The 26,524-nt window shown below is 41.4% G+C and overlaps 1 protein-coding gene across 3 annotated transcripts in view; it reads right to left on the bottom strand.

Moving 5' to 3' along the window:
- The window catches only part of GABRB3 (gamma-aminobutyric acid type A receptor subunit beta3), a 187,763-nt gene that overhangs the window by 15,098 nt on the left and 146,141 nt on the right, over window positions 1–26,524 (bottom strand). For 2 of the 3 annotated variants that reach the window (XM_083437921.1, XM_083437922.1), the window contains one exon: window positions 6,099–6,319. In XM_083437921.1, coding sequence (XP_083294047.1) covers window positions 6,099–6,319 — 221 coding nt within the window. Of the gene's footprint in view, window positions 1–6,098; window positions 6,320–8,385; window positions 8,558–26,524 lie in introns of those variants that run through there. The other variant, XM_083437923.1, reaches the window with a different exon arrangement.

The following is a 26,524-nucleotide window of genomic DNA, read 5'->3' as shown; positions in this document are numbered from 1 at the left end:
ACAGAAGACTATAACCAACAATCATGTGGAAGTTCAGCTAGCATGTCTACTCAGAGGCAAATCCCACTGAATTCAATGGCGCATCCTCCCAGGTAAGTGGGTGCACAGTTGCAACCTTAACGTGTGGTTTTTAAACAAGTGCTTCAACATAATGCTTTATGCATTGAGAGTGCTACTCTGTGGCTTGATCATGTGAGCTTGCTATGGAGTTTGTCAGCAAACTTGTCCAATGAAGTTCAAAGCAAACAGTTTCATTGAATGAGGGAAAACAGACTGATCAGCACTGGTGCGGCCAAATGGAAGATGAATTGGGGTGATGGAGGAAAAGCTGCAAAATATTTCTCAAGGGTTCACATTATAGCATGCAGGATAAAAAAAATTAACAAAACTCTTAAGGACTGAAACAGCTTCTGAAGAGTGCCTTTGCAGCTGGTCTGTGGCTTCAGGGATGAATTCCTTTTTACCAAACATCTGCTAGCACCCAGCTAATTCCCCAGGCAAGGTGCTCAAGACTATTTACTACAGGGAGACTGTATTTCTCCAGTATGACAGCAGCAGCTGTGACTTAACATGTACACCAAATGATCCCCCTTTTGAAAAGCATGCTACCTTAAGCTAAGGGGCAATCAAGCTTGTTTTAAAAAGCACCATTCTGGTAATTATATAATCCTATTTATTTGTTAAAGAAGTGGAATCGTTTTGCAAGCAGTTCCAGTTTAGTGCATCGGACAAATAAAAGACCTGAGCTTTTCTGCTTGCATCAAGTTCTTTAAGCAAACAAATATAAAATGATTTGCTTCAATAAATCAAGGGAGCTCCTAGCCTTTATCGTGCATTTGCATGCATTTTAAAATGAATATATGTGGCCAAACACACTTTAAATACTTATGGTACAATGCTTTTCTCTGTGGTTTTGAGTTATATGCCTGTATTCCTTATACTCCTATATTGTTGATATAAAATGTTGCACAGCTTGCACACTTGGAATAAGCAGCATATTCAAGGATTTTTTTTAAAAAAAATAGATAAGTATAACAAAATTTATCCCCAAGTTACACTTACATGACCACTGTAAACTTTATAATGCATTCCTGTTCTTGCGTACAGTGATACCTTGGTTTATGAACTTAATCTGTTCTGGAAGTCGGTTCTTAAACCAAAGTGTTCTTAAACCAAGGTGTGCTTTCCCATAGCAGCGCAGGACTCAATTTACAAATGTAACACACTCAACAGGAAGCAGAACATGTTCTGCGTCCAAGGCAAAGTTCACAAACCAAAACACCTACTTCTGGGTTTGCAGCGTTCTTAATCCAAGTTGTTCATAAACTAAGCTGTTCTTAAACCAAGGTACTCAGAACTAATTATAAGAAAGTTCAATGGGATTTACTTCCTGCTAAGTGAGTTTAGGGATTTCATCTTTACACATAAATCTTCACAAAGGAATGTTCTACCACTTGTTGATGGCACATTCAAGGACCTTTAAACGTTCCTTTCCCCTTGTTTACAGGAAGCTTGTGTTGATAAGGGCTACCTCAAGCATCTTTGCAATAAGCTAAACCAAGCAGCTCAAAACCTAGGCCAGTGTTTATGGAAGTTATGTATCAAAGAAAGGAAGGAGCAGTTATTCTTCTTTCTTTCAATGCATAACTATGTAGCAATACCTGACTACAATACAAGACCGATTCTTTATTGCAATATAACTAAAGTAGAAACCTTATCAAACAGTGGCTAATTATTGTTTTCAAATGTTGTAGACATTGCCTGCCTAAATGCATTTGGAAATATTGGGTTGGTTTTGATACTTATCTCTTCATAAATGTTATAAATAAACAAGTAAATACATTTAGCAGTCACTTTGTGTTTATCTCACATTTTGGCCACTTTGACCTTTCTCTTTGAAAATGTGCAAGCTGACTATACTTCGGGAAATCTAAGTGTTCTGTGGCTTGACATATTATTCACAATGCTCATGACCATGGTAACTACCTTAAAATGGGGTGAAGGGGAAGGTGGGAAAGAATAGGATTGTATAGACAATTATAGTTTTCAGAAAGCTATTTTTGTTATCTACACAAAGTTATTTTTGTTATCTACACTCCATATTTTTAAATATGTGTGTGGCTCCTACAATTATGTCTGAATTTGTCTTTCTGAGTTCTTTCTGTATGAACATAAAATCTGCAGTACAGTGGTACCTCTGTTTACAAACTTAATCTGTTCTGGAAGTCAGTTCTTAAACCGAAACCATTCTTAAACCAAGGTGCGCTTTCCCTAATGAGGCCTCCCGCTGCTGGTGCCCTTCCACTATTCGGATTCTGTTCTTAGACCAAGTTAAATGTCTCTAACCAAGACACTATTTCTGGTTTTGCAGAGTTTGTGCTCTGGTCCATGGGGTCACGAAGAGTCGGACACGACTAAACGACTAAACAACAACAAATCTCTTGCCCTGCATGCACCTAGAAGTAGGTAATCTCCATTAATTGCAATTGTTGAGACTGTCTTCAGAAATTGCTAAAGAAGTTCAGGCATCTGAATGCATTGTTATTTCACAATGTAGACTGCACTGCCAGTCGAGGAGGCAGGCCCCTTTAAATCCCAAAGAAGTGGACGCAAGCAGAAACAACACCAAGTTTCCACTTGGCTCTGCCCGCTCCCCCTGCTGATGCCTCCTAAAGCCTGCCCACAATTGGGCTGACATAGTGAGAGGGGTAAAATTTGATTTCCCCATGGCTGAGGGGAATGTATTCCATTGGCCGTTGGGAGGCTCTGAATCAGTGTGGCACCAGCAGCAAGCTGTGAAGTTCCACAACTGTCTTACACCAGCACAATGAGTGGAATATCCACACTCAAGTAACAAGACTTGCCATGTTTGAAGAACAACATGCATACAAGTAGTGTACTGGATGAATTTGTAGATAGCAGCAATGCTCAAAGCTGCTGCTGGTAAGGTTTTTATTATTATTTTAAACTCTGTACAACATGTCACAGTTTCATATCATTTAGATTAATATTATTAGTTATATAATTAGACATATACAACAAACTAGTGCTTGAAAATAGTTTGAAGTAAATACCCTTGAGCTGATTTAATTTCCACAGAAGTCTTTGTAATTTACATCTACTCGACATGTTTAATAAAATTCCAAGACTAAATTGCGGATAGAATGGAATTAGCTCTTACAATCTGAAGAGATAATGTAAGCATTTGTTTTCTTTAAGAGATTTGCTGCTTTCAGCAATTTGTCTTCAGATCTTGTGTTTATTTGTTGAACTGAATTAAAGGTTGGCATGACATGAGCAACTTAACATTGAGTCATTATTTACTGCTGCTGTTGGGCTTTGGTCTATATACAAAATGTTGCTATTGTATGGCATTGTTAAACTGGGTGCCAGAGCCCTCTTCTCCTTGGATCTAACAAATGTTAGAATTTAATCCAGGCTTCAGATTCTTGGAATAGCCAGGCTACCCTCCTGGTGAGGTGATAAACCTGGGTGATGAGACATTAAGGGGAATTTAGGGTGTTAAGGGAGATTAAGGGGCTTGGTAAAGGTAAAGGGATCCCTGACCATTAGGTCCAGTCATGACCGACTCTGGGGTTGCGGCGCTCATCTCGCTTTATTGGCCGAGGGTCATGTGGCCAGCATGACTAAGCCGCTTCTGGCAAACCAGAGCAGCGCACGGAAACGCCGTTTACCTTCCCGCCGGAGCGGTACCTATCTACTTGCACTTTGACGTGCTTTTGAACTGCTAGGTTGGCAGGAGCTGGGACCAAACAACAGGAGCTCACCCCATCGCGGGTATTCGAACCGCCAACCTTCTGATCGGCAAGTCCTAGGCTCTGTGGTTTAACCCACAGCGCCAGATGGCAGGGGCCCCTTCTCTCAATGGATAAAGCCATAATTGAAAGTAGAGTGTTTGGGGAGCAGTGATGTGACCTAGAAGTAAAGCAGCAAGCTGGAGAGAGAACCAGAGCAACATTTGAGAGCAATATTTGCTTTCTGTTTGAATTTAAGGCTGTAGCTATGGGAGTAACAAGACCCATTCTGGTGTGTTCATGCTGTGAACCCCTCCAGCATAAGCTCTTAAAGAGACCACAGTTTCTGCTGTGCCTCATTGCCAAAAGGAAACACTAATCCTGCGTAAGAACCCGGAACCCTTGGAATCTTGCAGCGCTTGGATATTGGGGTGGCATGCAACACTGTGGTATTATAGTACTGGCTACTGAGGCAGTAGTAGAGAGGCTCTGGGTTGCTCATATTTTTCTGGGAAATGAGCAGGATTGAAAACATAACGAATCCTGCTTTTGCTAAAACGGAATGTGTTTTCCATATATCTTGCTCCTTTCACAAACAAGACCATAGCAAGCAACACAGCTTCTTATTTCTGAGACTGGGTAGTTTCTCAGGCTTGATGCTTTTGGATTAATTCAGGGTTTGCATAGTTCTATCTTTTTTTGGGGGGGGGGAGCTCAGGAATTGTACAGATTCCTCTTTCAATGTTAGGGAAGTGGTGGATTTTATTGCTTCAAGGCTAGGAAGCTGTTAGGCCTCATAATCTCAAATAAAGGTGTGCATACCCCACCCCTTGCATCAGTATCTGTGACTTTAAAAACAAATTCCAATCTTTTTTCTGAGTCGCTCTGTCCACTTGGATCTGTGTTTTGAATTCTGAGCCACTCTGTACACAATGAAGCTCTGTGTTTCCCTGTGTAATTTCCATCCTCTTTGGCCAAAGTGAGCGAAGTTTACAGAGGAGACCCTCCAGCATGGATTCAATCTGTCCAGGGGTTTCTGGGAGAGTGTGGAGTGTAAAAATGTTTTGAAAATGAAGCATTTGATGTGAACTGAATCAATGAACACTTAGTACAAACAACTCTGATCTGACTTGGGAGGTGAATAAGGGCAGATTCTGACATGCTGCTTAGTCAATAAATTTGTGCCCTGATTTCACCCAGTTCGAGTTATTTCCACCATACTCACAAGTCACAGGCATGTGCTTTCCTGGGCACTGCTGCTTATCATATGAATCAGTTTGATCAACTGAAAGCTTCCCTGCTGGCACTGATATGGAGACTCTCTATATGACTGAACTGATTCATGAGATAGCAGCCCTAACTAGCAGCCTCCCACATGGTGACTTCAATAGGAGTTTCACTTTACCTTGTGATTCATTATCAGTGCTTTGGATATTCCACATTAAATATATTACACACTTTTCATTGTCCCACTAACACAATGGCATTAAGGTACCAGAAAGGCATGTTTGTCTGAGGGAACTGCCATGTAGAACCCCAGAGATAGGAGGGAATGTATGCTCTGTTGGGGTGGGAGGTAAAAGAGCAGGAAGGATGAGGAGTTAAGTTTCACACACGACTAGACCTTGGAGTGCAAGTCTCAACAGACCACATGCTTTTAAATGAATGTTTGATAGATACTTGGATATGAGTTGATAGCTTAAATTTTGAAGCAAAGAAAACCTGGCAAAATTAGGAAATACAGTGGTACCTTGGTTCTCGAACTTAATCTGTTCTGGGAGTCCGTTCGACTCCTGAAACTGTTTGAAAACCAAGGCGCAGCTTCTGATTGGCTGAAGGAGCTTCCTGCACTCAATTGGAAGCCGTGTCGGGAGCCGCGTTGAGAGCCAGTGTCTTATAGTGGTTAAGAGCGGTAGACTTGTAATATGGAGAACCGGGTTCGCATCTCCGCTCCTCCACATGCAGCTGCTGGGTGACCTTGGGCCAGTCACACTTCTCTGAAATCTCGCAGCCTCACTCACTTCACAGAGTGTTTGTTGTGGGGGAGGAAGGGAAAGGAGAATGCTAGCCACTTTGAGACTCCTTCGGGTAGTGATAAAGCGGGATATCAAATCCAAACTTTTCTTCTTCTTCTATTCTTCAATTTGTTCAGGAGCCAAGCCGTTCGAGTGACAAGGTACCACTGTATTAGCAATGTCATTTATTCTCTGGGGGAATCTTTTAGAGAAACGCTAGAGGATGCACAATAGGTGGCACAGGGTCTATGATAACTTAACACCAAGGGAACAAAGGTCAACAGCACAAAACCCATACTGGAAAAATCTTGATCACGCTGCTACATACCTGAGGCCATACAACACCGTACCATCTGGATGAAGGCGAATCATTCGATTCTTAACAGTAACACCGTGCACGAATGATTTCTTGTCGTTTAGGAAGTAAGTATCAGGCACCCATAGTTGATCCGCTACTCGGTTATCAAGCGTAAGGTTGAGAGGAATCCCAGCATAGGCTAGTCTTTTATCTCTCCAGTATTGTTGAAAATACATTGTCAGTGTGTAGTCCTGGTGGAGAGAAGAGAAGAAACTTAAGTCATATATACCGCACTTCTGAAATCAATTTTGTACATTTTCTTTGTCTGATACACTTCATTCTAAGCCTAGCTTGTGTTCAACATTTGAGTTCTGTGGCATATCACCGTGCGATTCTGTGTAATTAAAATGTCACTGGGTTGTTGCTTTTTTAAAAAGAAAATGTGTAGGGAAAGATTCAACTTTTTATTTTCTTCCTCAAATGTGCACCGATAAATTACTAATATTTTTTTGTGAGGGCTGCTGCCTTGTGTGGTGTAACATTTGCCTCTATGGGAACACTTTTGGAATTACTTGCATGGAAGGAAGCATGGGAGAGAAGCTACACTAGAATTGGGCATCCATCTGGATTTTTCAGAATCCCAAATCAGACATGAATTTCTCAGGGGATACGATACAATACTGCAAGATGAAAAACTGTCTTTGGTGGAGAATGATTGTCACTACTGTTCAGAGAAATAGCAGTTATATTCCGCTCTCAGTGCTCATGAACAATTTCTATTAGTGCATCGTCAGAAGGACAATATACCCCCTGGTGTTTTCTGCAATTTCTGATGTAGAGGATAGGAACAAATGCATTCTCTACCAGTTATAGCTTAATTAAAGCTTGGTTTTAGTAGTAATAAAATTGCAAAGTATTTTTATTGGCCTCTAATAAGTAATTTGGAACCAAAAACTAGATTACTAAAACCCACAGGTATATGTGTAGCACCAAAACCACATTATAGTGCAATATTAGTAATTTGATTAAACTAGAAGCCGTCTAAAAGAACTCTGTGTTGCTGGGGAAAAGAATAAATAGCAGGAAAGGCACGCCACAGCTATCTTGTACTCTCCCAAAAGTTCCATCATATTCCCATTTTTGAGAAAGAGGAGAGAAGAGCTTCCTGCTCAGTAATGGAAGATGAAGCTGCTTTCATGCTGGCTTCATAAACCAGCATAAACGAGTGGAAACAAGGTTTGTTCTCTTTGGAATAAGGATATTTCATTTCAACTTTCTTGAACTGAATACACCTTTTTAAAGAGGAAATGTTCCCATCAGCTTTTTTATCCCAAGACTTTGAAAGTCTCTGTGTTGCAGGACATGACCATCAAAGTTTCCCAGATTATTGCCTTGCTACCTATATAGTACGGGACACGGGTGGCGCTGTGGGTAAAAGCCTCAGCGCCTAGGGCTTGCTGATCAAAAGGTCGGCGGTTCGAATCCTCGCGGCGGGGTGCGCTCCTGTTGCTCGGTCCCAGCGCCTGCCAACCTAGCAGTTCGAAAGCACCCCCGGGGGCAAGTAGATAAATAGGGACCGCTTACTAGCGGGAAGGTAAACGGAGTTCCGTGTGCGGCTCTGGCTCGCCAGAGCAGTGATGTCATGCTGGCCACGTGACCCGGAAGTGTCTCTGGACAGCGCTGGCCCCCGGCCTCTTGAGTGAGATGGGCGCACAACCCTAGAGTCTGTCAAGACTGGCCCGTACGGGCAGGGGTACCTTTACCTTTTTTACCTATATAGTGGGCAGGAGGCTCTCTCTCTCTCTCTCTGTGTTTGCAGGTCCTTTAAGAACAGAAAGTTTATAACAGTTAAGGGCTTCTTATGAATAGTAATGTGGGTGGCGCTGTGGGTTAAACCACAGAGCCTAGGACTTGCCGATCAGAAGGTTGGCGGTTTGAATCCCCGCGACGGGGTGAGCTCCCGTTGTTTGGTCCCTGCTCCTGCCAACCTAGCAGTTTGAAAGCACGTCAAAGTGCAAGTAGATAAATAGGTACCGCTCCAGCGGAAAGGTAAACGGTATTTCCGTGTGCAGCTCTGGTTTGCCAGAAGCGGCTTAGTCATGCTGGCCACGTGACCTGGAAGCTGTATGCCGGCTCCCTCGGCCAGTAAAGCGAGATGAGCACTACAACCCCACAGTCAGCCACGGCTGGACCTAATGGTCAGGAGTCCCTTTACCTTTATGAATAGTAACAGGTCAGTGCCAAATCAATTACTTATCTCTGTTGTGCTTCTTTAAGTAAAGGAGCAGGACAGTTAATTTTGACTTCTTTTACCTACCTCAGAGCATATTTTTAGCTAGTGTTGGAAAATGTGTTGGCTCCAAATGAAGGCCAAGTGGCACGCCAACATTTTTGCAGGTCTCTAGCACAATGAAAGCTGCCTCCCAAAGAGCATGCCTTTTGGTGTGAATAAGTATGCCAACAACCTCTTTGGTGAGTATAAGTGTAATGAGAAAGGTTGCCATATCAACCAGTGTTAAGAGATACTGTACGCAATAGAAAGTTGGTTGGCATAGCAACAAAAGGCACAATATCTTCATTTTGGCATGGGGAAAAAAAACTAACCACAAAGTACTAGGCTTTCAGGCATGGAAAGAGAAGGCACAGAGCAATACCATGAGATTGTTTTTGTTGTGCCACAGTCTCTGGTTGCCCAAATGATATAAAAGCTTGTCCACTGAAGGAGCTATTCCTGCAGTTATAAATTGCATTCTGGAATATTGCTTTAGTGAGAAAATGTAAAATTGGTCATTAAAAAAAATGCTTACTATTTCTAATCAATAATTTGGCTTATTGGGGTTTCTGCACAGTTCTAATGACTGAATAATCTAAAAATAATCCTTTCAATTTCAGCAGGCATTCTAAATAAGTTGTTCTTTATGCTTATTGATTGCTGTGTAAAATGTTTTGTGAAAAGCTATTGGAAACAAATACAAAAAAAAAAAATCCATGTTCAAAGGAATGTTCTTGAGGTGGGCTTATAAGTAAGGAATTTTAGAAATTTATTTACTTATAATATGGTTTTATTATTTTAAAAGTAGTTTCTTTATATAATTTACAAAATTGTAATTTGATGTGAAAATTCCTGAGCGATGGATTTATTTATGGAATAAATACATAGATTGCCCTTCCTTAGTTGATGCCATGCAACGTCAGTGGCCTTCAACTTAGGAAATTAAGGTCATACACCTGGAGCTCAGAAGATATACAGAAGACAATACACAGAGATCTCATGATCTGAACACATTGTGTACTCAGGAAATCATCTGTTAGGCAAGCAGTCACATAACAAGTAAATGATTTCCATTGATTCCTATGGGGAAATTTCTTAGGTCTTACGCAGTTCAGATTCTCTCCCCCCACCAAATCATTGCAGCTTTTATTGTTGTAAGTTGTTTTGGATGGCCATTGCCTGGGGAAGTAGTATAAATATTTTAAAATAAACAAGAAATGAAAAAAGAAGACTCTTCATTCTCACAGCACAATGCTTTACATGTCTACTCAGAAGTCAGTCCCAATGAGTTCAATGGGGCTTCCTCCTAATTGATGCAAGATTGCAGTCCTAGTCTGAGTCCAGCACCCTAGCCACTACCTCTATGAACATAGCGATAGGACACCAACATTCCCTTCCTCATTAAAATGGTCCAAATGAATTTCAAAAGATTCATAGTGCATTTGTATACATAGAATCATAGAATCATAGAGTTGGAAGAGACCACAAGGGCCATCGAGTCCAACCCCCTGCCAAGCAGGAAACACCATCAGAGCACTCCTGACATATGGTTGTCAAGCCTCTGCTTAAAGACCTCCAAAGAAGGAGACTCCACCACACTCCTTGGCAGCAAATTCCACTGTCCACATGTTTACTCAGATGAAAGATCTACTACGGTTGATGGAGCTTACTTCCAGATAATTGTGCACATGACCGCAAACTCAGTGACTGAAGGGATATGCCCATTTCCTTTCCTCTTTCTTTCTCTTACACACCAAAGTGTGCAGTGAAAGGGGGCGTGATACTGTACTGGAAGTGGCAAGCAAAGGATAGCCAATGAAGAGTAGACTGGCCTACTCTCAACTAATCACAGAGCATTTAAAGATGCACCTCTGTCATTTATCCTTTACATGTTTGCTGCAGGAAGCTTTGCACAAGCAAGATTCCCACAGAAAACAGATACACAAAGATATCCCAAAGGTACTTGGATATTGCATTTAAAGACTCTGCATTGCAATGCAACCTAAAGGAGTTGAGATGTGTAGGTGGCATTTTTCAGGATCCAGCCATTCCAGGTTGGAAACATCAGGAGAAAGACACAACTAGTAGATTGAGACTGTTGACGACAGCTCTTTTTCAAAAAGGACCAGAAAGCTAAATACCCAAGAAAACTACCATTCAAAAGACAAATATCCTTAGGCTCAGCAAAGCACTGAAATTGCTTTATGCAGCACAAAGTTTATTTCCTTTTTAAGCTAACACTCTCGAGGGGATAGATTATTTAGAATCATTGTAACCACTTTAAAGAAAGGAACAAAATGTTCAAAGACGGTTGTGACTGAACCTGAAGTAGCAGTGGCCAGATGAGGGCCTTGCTTTGCTTTAGCAAGAGGAGGCAGGGGGGAAGGATTCCTTGAAGCTGTCATCTCATCTTTGAAGTAAACTCAAACCATATTTTTTTCAAGCTTTCCAGTGCCATCCAAATAAACTTCAAAAGAAGACAGGCATTTCTCAGCCAATCTTTGAATGCTGCAGTTTCAGGGAAAGAATCCTGTATCAAAATGGTCAAATGGGGACGCCCTCGCAGTCGACTTAGAAACTGCAAACTGCAGTGGCCAGAACGCTAGCCAGCAGTCCATTTAGATTCATATAACCTCTGTTTTAAAACAGCTGCATTGGTTGCCAGTTCATCTCCAGGGCCTTTCAAGGTGCTCACATTACTGTTTGAAGTCCTAAATGACTTAGGCCCCAAAGAGACTGTCTCCTTCCCTACAAGACCCTGATGGGTGTTTAGATTAGCAAAGAAGGTCCTCTCGGCTGTTTCACCACCCTCAGAAGTTTGGGCATTGGCAGTTGAAGAGAGTGCCTTGGGACCTCATGGCAAAGAGTGGTTAATAAGTATTAATAATAATAATCCTGCTGCAATCCTATGTGAAGAGTTTCAGGTTGCAGAGTGCCCCCCATAGGAGCCAAGTGGTACCATCTCCACCTCTACATACCACCACTGCACAGAATGAACCATTGCAACAAATTTCCCACAAGCAGGGGTGCTTTTCACACCACACATAGGACAACTGACCAGCCTGGTCAACCTCAATTCCCTGCTGTGAAGTCTGGGATCTGGGCTGTACCTGGGGTCTTGGGAGAGGTAGACTGCTAAATCATCTCTCTGTCTCTCTATGAACTCATGATTGCAGTCTAGGAGCATAATCCAAGTTTGCACCTAATTTTTAATTATAGAAGGCTCAAGAATGTGGAAATTTCAGCTGAAACTCTTGATGTTTTCATTTTTATCATAACAGCATATTAAATGTTTTGTAAGTAATTATATACATCTTTAAAAAAAGAAAGAGTACAACTGTACTAGTGAATAGCATGTAATTCATTGAACACCGAGGAATACTTATATGCCTTATTCCGAATTGATGCTGTAATTTGTTTAACATCTGCTTGTGGTAAATGTTAACAGATGTTCCTAATTATTATCTTTCGGTGCCTATGTATGCAGAATATGAACACACATATGATAAATTAGACTTGCATGAAACGAATGCGAAATGAGTTAACACACAAACAGTATACAGCTAATTAAAATGCCCATGCTTACATTTGAAAGCTAGATTAACAAACCATAACAAATGCCGCTATTTTAATCATACAAACAAGGCAGATGCTTTCATTTGCTGGGGAATTAGACCACCCAAAACACAATCTGATATATTTGTTGTATTTTAAAACCTTGCCCTCTTCTCCATCCATCGCAATGTAGTGTTGCCAATCCACTTCAATGGTGGCTTTTGTGACATGGTGGCTTTTCGTCCAAAAGAATGTTAGATGACAAATTACATGTAGTTACTATAGATGTACTATAGATAGGGACGCGGGTGGCGCTGTGGGTTAAAGCCTCAGCGCCTAGGGCTTGCCGATCAAAAGGTTGGTGGTTCGAATCCCCGTGGCGGGGTGCGCTCCCGTTGTTCGGTCCCAGCGCCTGCCAACCTAGCAGTTCGAAAGCACTCTCGGGTGCAAGTACATAAATAGGGACCGCTTATTAGCGGGAAGGTAAACGGCGTTTCCGTGTGCGGCTCTGGCTCGCCAGAGCAGCGATGTCATGCTGGCCACGTGACCCGGAAGTGTCTGCGGACAGCGCTGGCCCTTGGCCTCTTTGAGTGAGATGGGCGCACAACCCTAGAGTCTGTCAAGACTGGCCCGTACGGGCAGGGGTACCTTTACCTTTACCCTTACTATAGATTTAGTGTGTGCTATAACTACAATACACATGTTGATAGGTGGATACACATGAAAAGGGATTGAGATTGAGCTCAATTTCAGTTCCTTCCATTTGTACCACCACACTTCTCTCCTTCTTCCTCTTTAGCCATGCCCAAATCCCAGCACAACAGACTGAATACAGAATGGAAGGCTGGGCAATTCCTCTTGTACTGGTATCTTCCCATTTATCTACTCCCTATAGTTTGTCCTTTTAGTTATTATTGTTCTGGGCAGCTGTGCCTGGAGTCAAATTGACTATGCCAGTATTAGGTTTTAATTTACATTTCATGAAGCATTCCCCGCCCCCCTACTCCCGGGCCGCAAGAAGTGGGGAAAGAGACGCTGTTTTGATCCACATAAATACATTTAGGATCAAGGCTTAAATGCCGAAGTTTTGTGTGAGTCAGTCAAGCCTTTACATTATTTGAAGGCTTTACTCTCATAAGCACTTTATTCCTATGCTGCGAGATTTTTAGACTCTAATAGTTCACACTGTGTGCCAAGCAACTTTTAAGGTTTTTTCCTCCCCCTTTGAAAGAAAAAATGGTGAGACATCTCGTTTAAGATTCTGGTGTGGGGAGGAAGGTTTCTATCGCATTTCGAGCTCCGTTTGCTATGCTGTTCACATTTAAAAATATAGCCCGAGCATCGTATCTTTTTATGACTAAGACTCCAGTTGTCAAGCCACTTCCTTTGGTCCCCTGTCAGTGAAGCACTGAAACTGACAGCAGTGCTCCAGAACCATTCTGGCCTTAGTTGCTACAGCTTCAACATAAACAATGTCGTGCAATCTGGCTCCACAGCACAAGCTGCCTACTTTGGACTCATCCAAGCAACTGACATGAATCTGATTTAAGCATCTGCTTGTAGAATACTATATGGGGGAATGGACATCACCCTTAAGAACTATCTCATCTCACCTTCAAGAAGCTTATCTGAAGGTCATTCTTAGGTGGTATTGGACTCTGGTGATCTAGCCCAAATCAATAAATCCCTACACATACACACCCTTTGTTGGAGAGGCTATGGGAACCTTCGAACGTATTTTCATGCTTAGTGGGAATGCAAAATTATTTACGGTATATATTTTGGACCAGGGTCTTTGATATTATCTCAAAGATGCCAAACCCAGCCTTAGCCCTGCTTTAACTAAACCCAGATTCCAACCCTACTACCCAGCATAAAGATTTAATTATTTTTCCACTGGTAGCTTCACGTGTAGTGATGATAGTGTATCACTGGAAATCCTAGGTTCAGAATGACTAACTGGCCTTAGGAGAGTTTCAAGTGGGGTTATAAAGGAAAATACATTTCCTGAAACCTGCTGTCCCTTCTTTTCATATGTAAAGGAAAAAGAAAGTAAAGCTCTTCCAACAACGTCACAAACCTGTTTGTGGAGGACCTATACAGACTGCCAATGTTTTAAGACCATGCAGAATGACACCATAATCTTAATGCTATGTTCTTTTCTTTGTTGCGACTGTATTGTATAATATTAAAATCTATGTTTAATATATTTAGAAAGAAAGAAAAATAAGAATCTGGATTTGCATGAGGCTCCCACATGTCATGTTATTTTTTCTAGAAGAGCAAAATTCCAAACATTATACAACCAAGAAGAAACATGGAGGTCAGAAAATGTTTTCTATTTTTGTACAACTGAGAGGCATGTGACCAATAATTTTAAAAAATTAGTAAAGGAGACCTAGTTGTGGTGTGAATTGAATTGGTTCCTTATTAATCTTAAGATAAAGGTAAAGGTACCCCTGCCCGTACGGGCCAGTCTTGACAGACTCTAGGGTTGTGCGCCCATCTCACTCAAGAGGCCGGGGGCCAGCGCTGTCCGAAGACACTTCCGGGTCACGTGGCCAGTGTGACATCGCTGCTATGGCGAGCCAGAGCCGCACACGGAAACGCCGTTTACCTTCCCGCTAGTAAGCGGTCCCTATTTATCTACTTGCACCCGGGAGTGCTTTCAAACTGCTAGGTTGGCAGGCGCTGGGACCGAACAACGGGAGCGCACCCCACCGTGGGGATTCGAACTGCCGACCTTTCGATCGGCAAGCCCTAGGCGCTGAGGCTTTTACCCACAGCGCCACCCGCGTCCCACTAATCTTAAGATACTTCTTCAAAAAAAAAATCTGACTACCACGACAACATCATTTCTTTTGAATGTTTCCTTGATTTCATTCATCATCTCACGATCTCCCTGAACATTTTGATCAGGGGGACAATAGGACATCCCTAGGACAAAATAACACCAGGAGGCCAATATCATCACCCACAATGATTCTGTGGGGAAGTCTGCCATTTTGGGATTTCTAGCTTGTTGGACTCAGTGCTCTCTTTGACGTGCAGAGTGACACTGTTAAAGCTAAAAGTTTAATGTGCATAAAATGTTTGTACATGCTGAGGTTAAAACATCTGTAGAGGTTAGCATTTGGAAAACAGAGGTTTACATTCAGTGAGAGGTTCTACTCTAGGTGAAAGCAAAAGGCTGGCATTTTTCCATTTCCCAGGCTTAGGCTACCTGATGACTCATCTCCAGAAACCCAGCTGCACATCTTTCAAAGCAGAAGAGGAAACTTGAAAAGTCAGTGATGGCCAGCAGCAGCAGTGGCAGATGAAGCTAAGCTCTGCAATGATGAACAAGCTTAGGATCTCTCTCTGGGACCAGAGAGAGGAAAGTTTACTGCACTGCATAAAGGACTGAACAGCACTGCCTGCGACTTGAGAGCAATATGTTAACTTTGTTTCTTTGTAACACTTATCCTTTGTAGATAGTATATAAGACTGTTTGGCAGTAAAGCTTTGAAACTCCTTCTTGGGGATGGAAAGCTTATTTATTTCTACACAAGGTCCAGATTAGGGATTCCGCTGAACAACTCTCAACAGACACCACTTCTGCCCTTCCTATAGAGCTTTTATCCAGGGAAAATTGTGTCCCATTGGGTATCTCCATCCCACCAGATTTTCTTTGTGCCCGCTATAGGACAATGCCATCCTCTAAGACCCAAGTGCTCCAATTCACCCATTTGGCTCAAAGGTTTCTACCATTATATAAACACCTGCCTACAGTCTCTCTCCTCCAATGATCCTTGTGTTTTTTGGTAGTTGTATAACTGTATAGCATTGCAGCAGTAGGATAATTGCTTAGGGTGCTTTTCTAAAGTTGAGCTGTGTGCTTGAGATACGGGGAAGCAGGCAGCCGCCAACTAACTGAACAGGAAAAATTAAATTAAAAAGGTTCATGAATTGGCTATACAATCCTGCATGTGGTGATGGTGGAAGCTGGAGTGATGTCACTTATTACTTGTTATGGTAGTAGGCAAGAGTACCTGGATGGGTGTGGAATAGGCTGCTGCCTGAGTGCTGGAAAAATGTCATTGCCCTGAAGCTGATGTACTAGCAGGCGGAGAGATGGTTAGAACGCCCACAGTAATTGAGTAGGAATGACTCAATTACTGCACAATAAAAACAATAACATAGACAGACTCTTATAGCCAAAGCCTTTTCAGTGTCAGCTCCAGTTAACTGCGGGGTTTACTATGCATTATGCATGTCTGCACAGTTTTTATTCCATTCATTTTAAAAGGACATTTAATAACACAGAAAATGAACCAGCCAAGTTTCTGAAACTTTTGTTTATTCCATAGGCTTGTGCTTAAGCCTTTTAAATAGAATTTAAGAAATGACCAATTTTAGTCAGATTGTTCCCACATTATTATTTTTTATAGGAAGACAAAATCTGCTAAGAAGCAAGTGTGTTCTTGCTGGAGAATACAATTAAAATCAAGAGGGCTTGCAAACAGTATGTTTATGCTGCTGTTTTGTTGCACTTGTCACGTTCTCCAGCAGCTGGCATTCACTTATATTAATATCATGTTTTAGACTTTCTGATTCACATCTTGTATACCATACACAAAACATTCATTTCTTCTTTGCTGAAGTCTTGTTTAAATTACTGTTACTTAAGCATCAACAGTAATAATCTCTTTTGAATAGGAGGTATTCAGCAAAGTTTTACATGGCGTATGCCAATTAAAATTAATGAATATGACTAAGTTAAGTCCATTAATTTCAATGGATCTATTCTGAGTTAAAGTTAGCTGAACACAATCCAAAATATTCTGATTCTGAACCCACTCCAACTTTAAAATTCAGAGCAGCTAACCCTGAAAAAAATATTAAACTAGCAGGATAAAGTTACATAACTGACAGTATTATGGCAAGGTATTATCTTAACTTTCCTAGTAAGCACCAAATCAATCCCATTTATGGAAAAATTCTAATTAAACTGGAATAAGATATTAAATGAGACTTAGCCAGTAGAAGCTAATTAGAAGTACAAAAAATTATTAGGAGTATGTCTGCTAATTAAGTGAGATCTAATTAACTGGTTGCCTAATGTGATTATTTCTTTTTTAAGACTAAGGACTCTGGGCTTGATTTTTCAAGGTCACTAAAATATTCAGTATGTCCCAGAATGAGAGCCATAAATGGGATGGTACCTACTGACTGTTAAATGCCTTAATTACTGAACTTGGCATGCTTTCCAATCTTGTAGTCCCTACATAAGATTAGAAAATATGCTCTAAGAAGTCAAGGAAAGTGGTTGGGAGAGATATGGTCATTATGAAGAAGATAGGAGCATGTTCCAAACTTCTGAAGATGGATGTGGGCTGGATTTTTAAAAAGTTGTTCCCAATCTTATCTGCAGAGATGGCTAACTTTTTGCAGGAGGTCCACCGTTCAAGGAAAAGCATCAAGACATCCCAGCTCAGTGTTCCTCTGTTGACTTAATGGGCTAAATCCAGAGGATGAATACATCTACAGTCATCTTGGTTTCCAGTCTCGCTGCCTACTGCTGATGGAGTCCCATCCCAGTGTTTTTTATAGGAGTGGACTCCGTCAGCCTACCTCTTGGTATTGACTCACATGACAAAAGGAGTTAGCAGGTTGATTTACACTGGCTTAAATCATCACCATCTTAAAGTTATGGGGATGGTTTATGAAGTTAGCAGTGCCACCCAATTAAAATCCAACACATATTTGTGGTGTTGTACACATCCATTCATTTTGCAGCCAATCTAGACCTCCAATACCCAGGAGCTGTGTACCAGCTTACTAGTAGTCCATTGATGATCCAAGCAACACAAGCTTGATTCAAGGCCTTTTAAATCAGGCATAGGCAAACTCAGCCCTCCAGATGTTTTGTGACTACAACTCCCATCATCCCTAGTTAACAGGACCAGTGGTCAGGGATGATGGGAATTGTAGTCCCAAAACATCTGGAGGGCCAAGTTTGCCTATGCCTGTTTTAAATCTTGGGTCATTTTCAGGTCTTTGTTTCTTTCATTGAAATAGTAAACCATCACCTAATAGAAATAAACATTCAGCTTTCTTCTCTCTTCATATGAGCATGTGAACAAATCTTAGAATGCCCTGAGCTCAGGAGTTACTGTCTCAGGATAATGATAGTGCAAATAGGACTTCATGCTGTGAAATATACATGAAACTGATTAGTCTCACAAGGATAATGATGACTTCTTTCTAAATGCTAACATGAAATGCTTCAGCAGTTGTTTGAACAGAAACGAGAACATTCCCCAGCCCTGATAGTATTTGCTGTAGGTTGTAGATGACAACACCTATTTCTTAAGGCATCAGAAACAACCATCTCAAGCTGAAGATGAGGAGATTTCACCCCTCCCATATCCAAGAATCTGCTGATGAGTCTGGTGATTTTCCAGAGAGGAGGGGTGGTGTTCTGCTCTCTACTTATTCCGCTCCAGCCTAACATCAGTCAGTCAGTCAGTGTCGGAGAGAGAGAGAGAGACTGAGTGTTAGAGATGTATAGATAAGGTTGCTGCTAAGAGCAGCTATAGACACTCAGTGCAGTGCAGCATTCATTTATGCTTAGACCTATTTAGCTCTGTATATAGTTGTGTATTATAGTTGTAGTTATAGAATAAAGAAGATATTCTACAGAGCTGCTCTCCGAGTCGTTTATATGCTCTGCTAGACTCTGCTATACTAGACTCTGCTGTGCAACGACTGTCTTCTTGTGGGAGTGAATCTGGTCTCACAACACTAAGCTGTGAGTCCACAGCACTTTGACCTGTTCCTGTGCAGAAGGTGGTCTCTGGAAGTGCTATCCAGCTCGCCTAGCCCAGTCGGGGCTGAAGTGGATGAGTCCAGTTAGTGGCACTGGCTCAAGGGCGATGCTGACAGAAGAAAGCAATCAATGTCACATGACACAATTCACTCCTGTCTAGTTGCAATGATACAACTTGGTTAGAGCAGGGAAGGTGTATGTGAAACAACCAAAGGCATTAGTTTTGTAATACTGTTGTTCATGTATTTATTTCATTTATATTTTAAAATTAGTTTTTAATGTATATTGTACATCTTCAAGAACTTGCAGTCTTCTCTTCTGCATTTCTGCATTGCCGCTGCTAATTAATACTGATGAATAATCCATGCTAATATAACAGGTTGGGTGTTAGTTACCTCCTTTATGTGCTAAAATGTTATACCTGTTTCTTAAAGCAGAGGATAACTAGATCTTGTGCTTCCATGTTCTGCTATGGCATAGGTAGGCAAACTAAGGCCCGGGGGCCGGATCCAGCCCAATCACTTTCTAAATCCAGCCCACAGACAGTCCAGGAATCAGCATGTTTTTACATGAGTAAAATGTGTGCTTTTATTTAAAATGCACCTCTGGGTTATTTGTGGGGCATAGGAATTCATCCATCCCCCCCCCCCAATATTTTCCCCCAGAAACCTATTTGACACAAGAAAGAGGTCCTAAGATTTCTTGCTCCTGTACATTTGTACTCAAAATAGTCTTGCCAGCAACTGCAAGGTCATGGCACTATTGTCACAGTAAAATAGCTCATCATGTGGCTATTTTGAGTTGAGTATTTGCCATTACTGATATCAGCGGGAGTTTGGTGCAGAATTCCTACTGGCCGCTGTTGTTTTGGTAGTGGGATCATTTCCCAAGTCATGGCAGTGTCCTCCTGCCACTGATGCATATCAGATTGCCAGAGAAAGGAAGTCTCTTCCCCTCACACCAAAAAGGCACTTTTTGAGAACTTACAGAGCCAAAATCTGTACCTCACAGCCTATCTCACGGGCAGGCTGAAGCTGCTGTTTCAGTCTTTTATTTCTTTCCACAACCAAACCTAGATTAAATTATCTTTAGCTAGGAGTGGTGGAGAACAGCATATCCTCCTTGCAGACCTTACAGTTATTCATTTCACATCTAAAGAGAAACACATTTTAGGCTTCTTCTTCTTCTTTTACCTGTTTGGCAGATTTACATGTTATGGCTATTCTGGTGGTGACTGCAAATGAAATGGAAACTCTTCATGCAATGGGGGCAATCTACTGTTCCATAATTTTACTGGCCAGAACACAGAGCAGCTGTAAAGTGTACATTGGCCCCTAAGTCCTACACATGTAGGATGATGTGTATAGTATCAAGGAAAATCAGGTTGTATGTTTATAAGATTGTAACACCCATACAATGGGCATAAGAGTACAAGCTCTAAAAGAAAACGTTACATAGGTCACTTTAAATAAATGTTATACATTTAAATACAGGCTTTGCCTGGTGCTAATAAAATGATAGCAGCATTACTACAGCACAGACCAACCTTCCACAGCAAAATACGGATCTCCTAAACAGAAACACCTGCCATATTCTGTTTCTGTGGTATGTGGACAGAGCATACCATTCATTCATTCAATCAATCAATCACTACGGGTGGCAAATTCTATCACCCTCCCGCAGCACACAAGAGGGAAGTCTCTGTAGACTCCAATTAATCTCAATGTATGAAGATGCACAAAAGATTGTGGTGAGGACAACCCCCCCCCCCAAAAAAAAAACAAGGTAAATTTCCCAAAGAAAGGTAAAACATGGTTTTTACTTCACTTGTTAAGGGCACAAAATGTTGGACATTTTCAGAAGGAACAGGTTAGGAAAGATTTTGCATGCCTTCCCTTATCTGGATATTAAATGCCATGTTGGGGGGGGGGGGAAGCATTCTCAGTACACCATCTTTAGACGCATCCTTTGGACAATCTATGTACGCAACTTAGTTACTAGGTTTACAGTATCCTTCAGTGGTTGGCGTTTCCCATTCCCCATTTCTACTGGCCTGTATCACCAAAATGGAGGGTGCAAAACTGTTGTGTTGCAAGTTGCATGGGAAGCTGCCCTCCAGATGTTTTATACGAAGGCCAGACTAGCTGGGATTGATGGGAGCTGCAGCCTAAAACACCTGGAGGGCACCAGGTTGGAGGCGGCTGGCTTTGGCAACTGGATGGCTTTCTTTAATTAACTTGTATTGTTCTGAAGTTTTTCCATGATTCTACAAGATCAGAGACACCAAAAGGCCAGTAAAACAAGCAAGGGAAGTAAAATTAGTAATTTATTATGTGAAGATGCCAAATATGTTTCGTCCAAAGAGGCAAACCTTGTGTGTATTTTATTCAGGGAAAAACATTATGTGTATTTTATTCAAATACAAATGTAAACAATTCACTCCTTAATGTATGGCCTTTTGGGTAAACAAGGTGGGTAAATATTACCCATCTTCATGCCCCTCCCACCCCCAGGATCAACAAAAGCAGAGATTCAACCTTGCAACCTGTGAACGTTAAGCCTTATGTTTTATCTCAGGGCTTGTCCACATTTCCGCTTTTGTGCTTTCTGGGCATGGGTTCAAGTGGCTTTGCTTTTGCCCTCCCACTTTCCCTTGGAAAACCTGCTCTCTAGTGCTGAATCGGAACAAACGGCAATCCACAGGAAATCCAATTGCCTTTGTTCTGATTCAGCACTAAAGATCGGGGAAAGCGGCAGGGCAAACAGAGGTGGGGATAAGTCCTCTGTCCTATTCATGATGAAACAAATAAACCAACATGTCACCCTCCATTACTATGGTGGCAGATGAACATCCATCACCATGACCGATATCGAACAACTTTTATTAGAATCATTTTCTTAAAGCTTACAAATTTGAAAGCTCACATTTGAAAGCTGCAAGCAAGAAAGCAGTTCACATGTCACTGGCTCTAGCCCACTGATAAATAATGGCAATACCCTGCACCAAGAGGAAGACACCCTCGCTTTATATGTATGAAGCAAACACTCTATTATTACTGATGGCTTTGTGATCAATTACTTTTGCAAGAAATGCCAAGAAAAATTTGAATGTGAACAACGCTTAGTTTGGATGAGAGGCTAATAAACATGTTTGGGAACACCTTTTTTTTGGAACATACAAGTATGTAACAGTCCATATCGAGAAAGCAGATATTAGCTAATACATTGATGGAAGCATTAATAGATAATTTACTGTCATCTCTCTCTTCCTTGGCAGCAAATCATTGTATGTGTGTAAGCATGCATGTCACAAATTCAAAATAAAGCACTAGACTGAGGATTACTGTAGAGAGAAACCATGATACTTCAAAAAGCCCTTATTCACATGTTGCTAATACAGCAATAATCCTAAAAAGCTGCTTTAGCTGCCCCAGTGCAAACACAAGCTTGATTAAAAACTAAGGAGTTGGAGGCCACTTTTTAGCTCACATTGTAGGATAGACTTCCTTCCCTTCTACAACAGAGAACCTAAGAACCAGATTGAGCTATTAACAAGGAAGTATTAGGTAAAGGTACCCCTGCCCGTACGGGCCAGTCTTGACAGACTCTAGGGTTGTGTGCCCATCTCACTCAAGAGGCTGGGGGCCAGCGCTCTCCGGAGACACTTCCGGGTCACGTGGCCAGTGTGACAAAGCCGCATCTGGCGAGCCAGCGCAGCACACGGAAACGCCGTTTACCTTCCCGCCAGTAAGTGGTCCCTATTTATCTACTTGCACCCGGGGTGCTTTCGAACTGCTAGGTTGGCAGGCGCTGGGACCGAGCAACGGGAGCGCACCCCGCTGCGGGGATTCGAACCGCCGACCTTTCGATCGGCAAGCCCTAGGCGCTGAGGCTTTTACCCACAGCGCCACCCGCGTCCCAAGGAAGTATTAGAGTGAGCAAAAAAGAAACCGAGTTATTTATCCTTTTGTGTTAATATTTTTGTGTGTATGGAAATGCAGGGCTTCTGCAGTCCATGCTATGTATATTTACAGAAAAAGAGTGACACCAGTTTTTGACAACTATGTTATACAGATACTGCCTATCTAAATCACCAAAGCCTTAAGGCTGTACAGTATGTCAAACATAGTTGAATTCTAAGGCTTAATGACCCTAAAATGTGTATTCTATTTTTGTGAACATTATGTAAGTACTGTATCCATTTAATGTAAAGTGGATCTAGCACTATAGAGTGCAATATTTTGATTAAATGAGAAGCCCGTTTTTGCACGTGGCCAAATAATACAATGGGTCCTTGAAGGCTTCAGACACATGTTTGCTCAAGAAGCAAAGGAACAGAAAAGTGAAACTATATATATGCCAGGAGCACAGGCCTAGAATTCCACTTGCATTTCTCACTTATTCTTCAGCACATACCCATTTGAAACAGGTCATAACCTTTATTTGTATCATCACAGACACTACTCATGGGGGTTTTTTTGGGGGTGGGGGTGGAATCTAGATCAGTCCATAAATAAATTAGATTTAGTGTTTTCAAGCAACTATTATGTGCAAAGGCACAGGCTGTACCAATTTTTTCATACGATTCATGACCATGAATCCTATTCTCGAAATGTATCTGTAGTAAACATTTCACATGATCTTTTGACCTGATGAAGCAGACACTTGTCCCTGACACTGAAACCAATATTGCTGCATTTTTTAAAATGACAATCGTCCTATCAGTCTTACCAGCACATCATCAGCAGTAATATACTTTACAAAACAGGTAGTTTAAAATCACCATGCTCTTCATATAAGTTTAAGTGTCCCTTAAAATTTCAGCTTAAAATTTCAATAATGTTGTGAAGTTATATTCTTTTACTTAGTCTATATGTGGGGGTTTTATGTCAACGTCCCTTGAGTAGGTTCTCTTTCTGTTTGTCTATTATATTTCCTTGGTAGTGAGAGAGGTCTCTCCCCCTTTTTCTTCTTCCCCAACCTTATTCTGTATACAACACTAACGTCTCACATCAAATGTAACTGATCTGTAGAAAACACTCTACAACCTGAAAAGAGAGACGATGCATGTACTTTTGTAAACCAAGGAAATCTTTAATTAAAATTATTTAAAATAATAATAATGTTGTGAACTGCTCTGTGATCTTCAGATGAAGAGTGGTATACAAATTTAATTTAATAAAATAATGTTAATAATAATAACAACAAAACAAAACAAAATTGGCTGAAGACTCGCTTCAAAGCCTGAAATGCCGAATATCATCAGTGTTTCAGGAGTAATGTCTCTTTGATCATGTGCTGACAGCCTGTGTGGTCAAAACAAGTGCAAGAAGGCTGCTTGAGCAACTAACAGATTCTCTGAAAGTTGGGGAGGGGAGTATTGGAGCCTCGGCAAAAGTTATATTTGAGCAAAATGAAGAGAAAGAACTCTTCATGGTGCAACCCAACCTCATTCTCTTCCTTAGTCAATTCTGATGACTGAGAGTTACCCAACGTCCTTCTATGGAAATCAAATTATTTTCCCCTCCCTGCCATACAGAATAGAGGAAAGATGAGTTGTTTTCAGGGCTCCTATTCGAGTTTGATGTCTTGCACTTCATTAGATATTTCATAATGCTACTAGGATTACAGTGGCACCTGAAGACAGTGCAAATGCTTCATGTGTATCAATAAAGGTTGCTCTGTATACCACAAATTGCTATATACTGTGAAAAACAAATGGGCACTGAGAAGAACCAGGAAGTGCTCACCTGTTGTTTGGAGAGGATTGCTCATTTATAATGAAGGCTATATCCTAACCCAGGCAACTGGAGGAAAGAAATATCCCCATCTTTCCACTTATATACAGCACATCTGTACAGCTAGTATGCTTGGTAAATGAACAAGAGCAGTTGATAAAACCCCAATCTCAGTTCACACAGATACATACATACACACATATATACATACCGGTACATACATACATGCATACAATATAGGTAAATCGATCGATCAATGATAGATAAAGAACTGAAGACAAGCCTGATCCACATGGGCCTTATTATTACAGTAAAATAATAAAATTGTAACTCTTGGCTAAATGCAGACTCAAATGTAGCTCAGATTCACGTTTTCAAGATTCAGCTTGCCCAAAGGATGCCAAAAACCCAGGTTGTTTTCATTCGTATATATATGTGTGTGTGTGAGTGTGAGAGAGAGAGAACGTTGAACCTAGTTCAGTCTGGGAACCATGCAAAATAAGATTTGGAGGCCAGAATGCTTATCAATATTGGCTACAATTAATGGCAGTGGACTGGGAAAGAGCCAGTAAACTAAAGATGAATGGATGAATAAGATGGAGGCACTGTGGGTAGACAGCTTGCTGGTTTGGCGAAATGATATTGACTCAAATTGCTTGTTTCAGCACAAAATGCCTAGAAAAATAAGACCTTTGTTCAGGAGTTCAGGAGTTGTAGGCAGGGAAACACACCTCATTAGCAAATGAGGATGGGATGAGAGGCAAGTTCTGCTGTCCTTTGTTCCTATGCTGCCTGAGTTTGATTTACTAAAGAAGCACGCATGATGCTTCCAAGGGAATCTGGCTCATCAAAACCTGCTTGCCTTTATCAACAGTACTGATGCTCAAAATTATGCTGTGCCTGTTTATGATATTGCAGGAGGCGCAGTTTGGGAGTTTCATCAGCACTGTAAGTTTGATGTATTAAAAGGCTGATAAACAATGCACAGACTCTGAAGTAGCTCCATCAATGTATAAGAGTAAACTGATACCATATATATAGCAAAAATTACAGAGGTATACCATTAATCGTAATGGACAACAGCCTATTTGCCACTAATAAATTCAGCTTCGCCCTTAGCAATCTTCAGTACGGGGGCGGGTGGGGAACGTGCTCTACATCAACCCACACTTTACTAAAAGTAACATGGGGGGTTATTGGACTCAATGTAGAAGTCAAAGGGCGTACCTGATGCCCCAAAGAATGGACAGAATAATGCTGTGAAAACAGAGCACAGTTTTGGAATCCATTGCAAAGGTAGACAGTCTTAAAGTCATAGGAAATGAGCAAAAGAAGGCTTTTATACAATTATACTTATTTATACATTGAATCCTAAAACACATACATTTCCGTACACCATTGTTTTAGCTAAGAGAAGGAGACAACCATTGCAACTTTCAGGGCACAACCCTATACTAAAAAAAAGGGGGAAATACAGTTAAAGGAGATGTGGGGGGAACACTGTCATGTTAGTGGACTACCATTAAAAATACATTGGTGGAGCACTCCAGATCCCTCCACAGATATTTTTATGCTAGTTCAATGCCTAAAACTGGGTAGAGATCTCGGTGGGACATGAGTGACACAGAGCAACAGCACACTTATGCCATATCCATGCCAGGGGCAATCCAAGTCATGCCCCCATGCTATACCAATGCTATAACAGCTCCAGGCAGAAGAGGACTTTCCCTCCTACTTGGGGAACTCTGAAGGGTCAAAGGTTCTGCCCCCTGAACCATCAGGTTGATGTCCATGAGTTCTGTCCTGACTACCCCACAAAGGCAGATAAGAAGAGAAGCCCTGGGCCCCAGAGAGCTGTCTTTGGGGAGCGGAGGGGGGAGGGGGAGACTTGTTTTGCACCTCTTCTAGTCCTCCTTATTGGCTGAAGGCAGTCTTTCTTTTGTCTATGGATTCAGTGAGATGGTCCTCTAACTACTCACCAAAGATCTTGGTGCCAGAAAAAGGGGAGGCAGGTGAAGCACATCTGAGAAGTTGTATCCAACTCCCACTGGGCTTATGAAGGTTGGCCCATATGGCTTTC

Source organism: Podarcis tiliguerta, assembly GCF_965153285.1.
Source record: "Podarcis tiliguerta genome assembly, chromosome: 4".
Taxonomy (NCBI): domain Eukaryota; kingdom Metazoa; phylum Chordata; class Lepidosauria; order Squamata; family Lacertidae; genus Podarcis; species Podarcis tiliguerta.
This window is presented reverse-complemented; position numbering and strand designations above follow the sequence as displayed.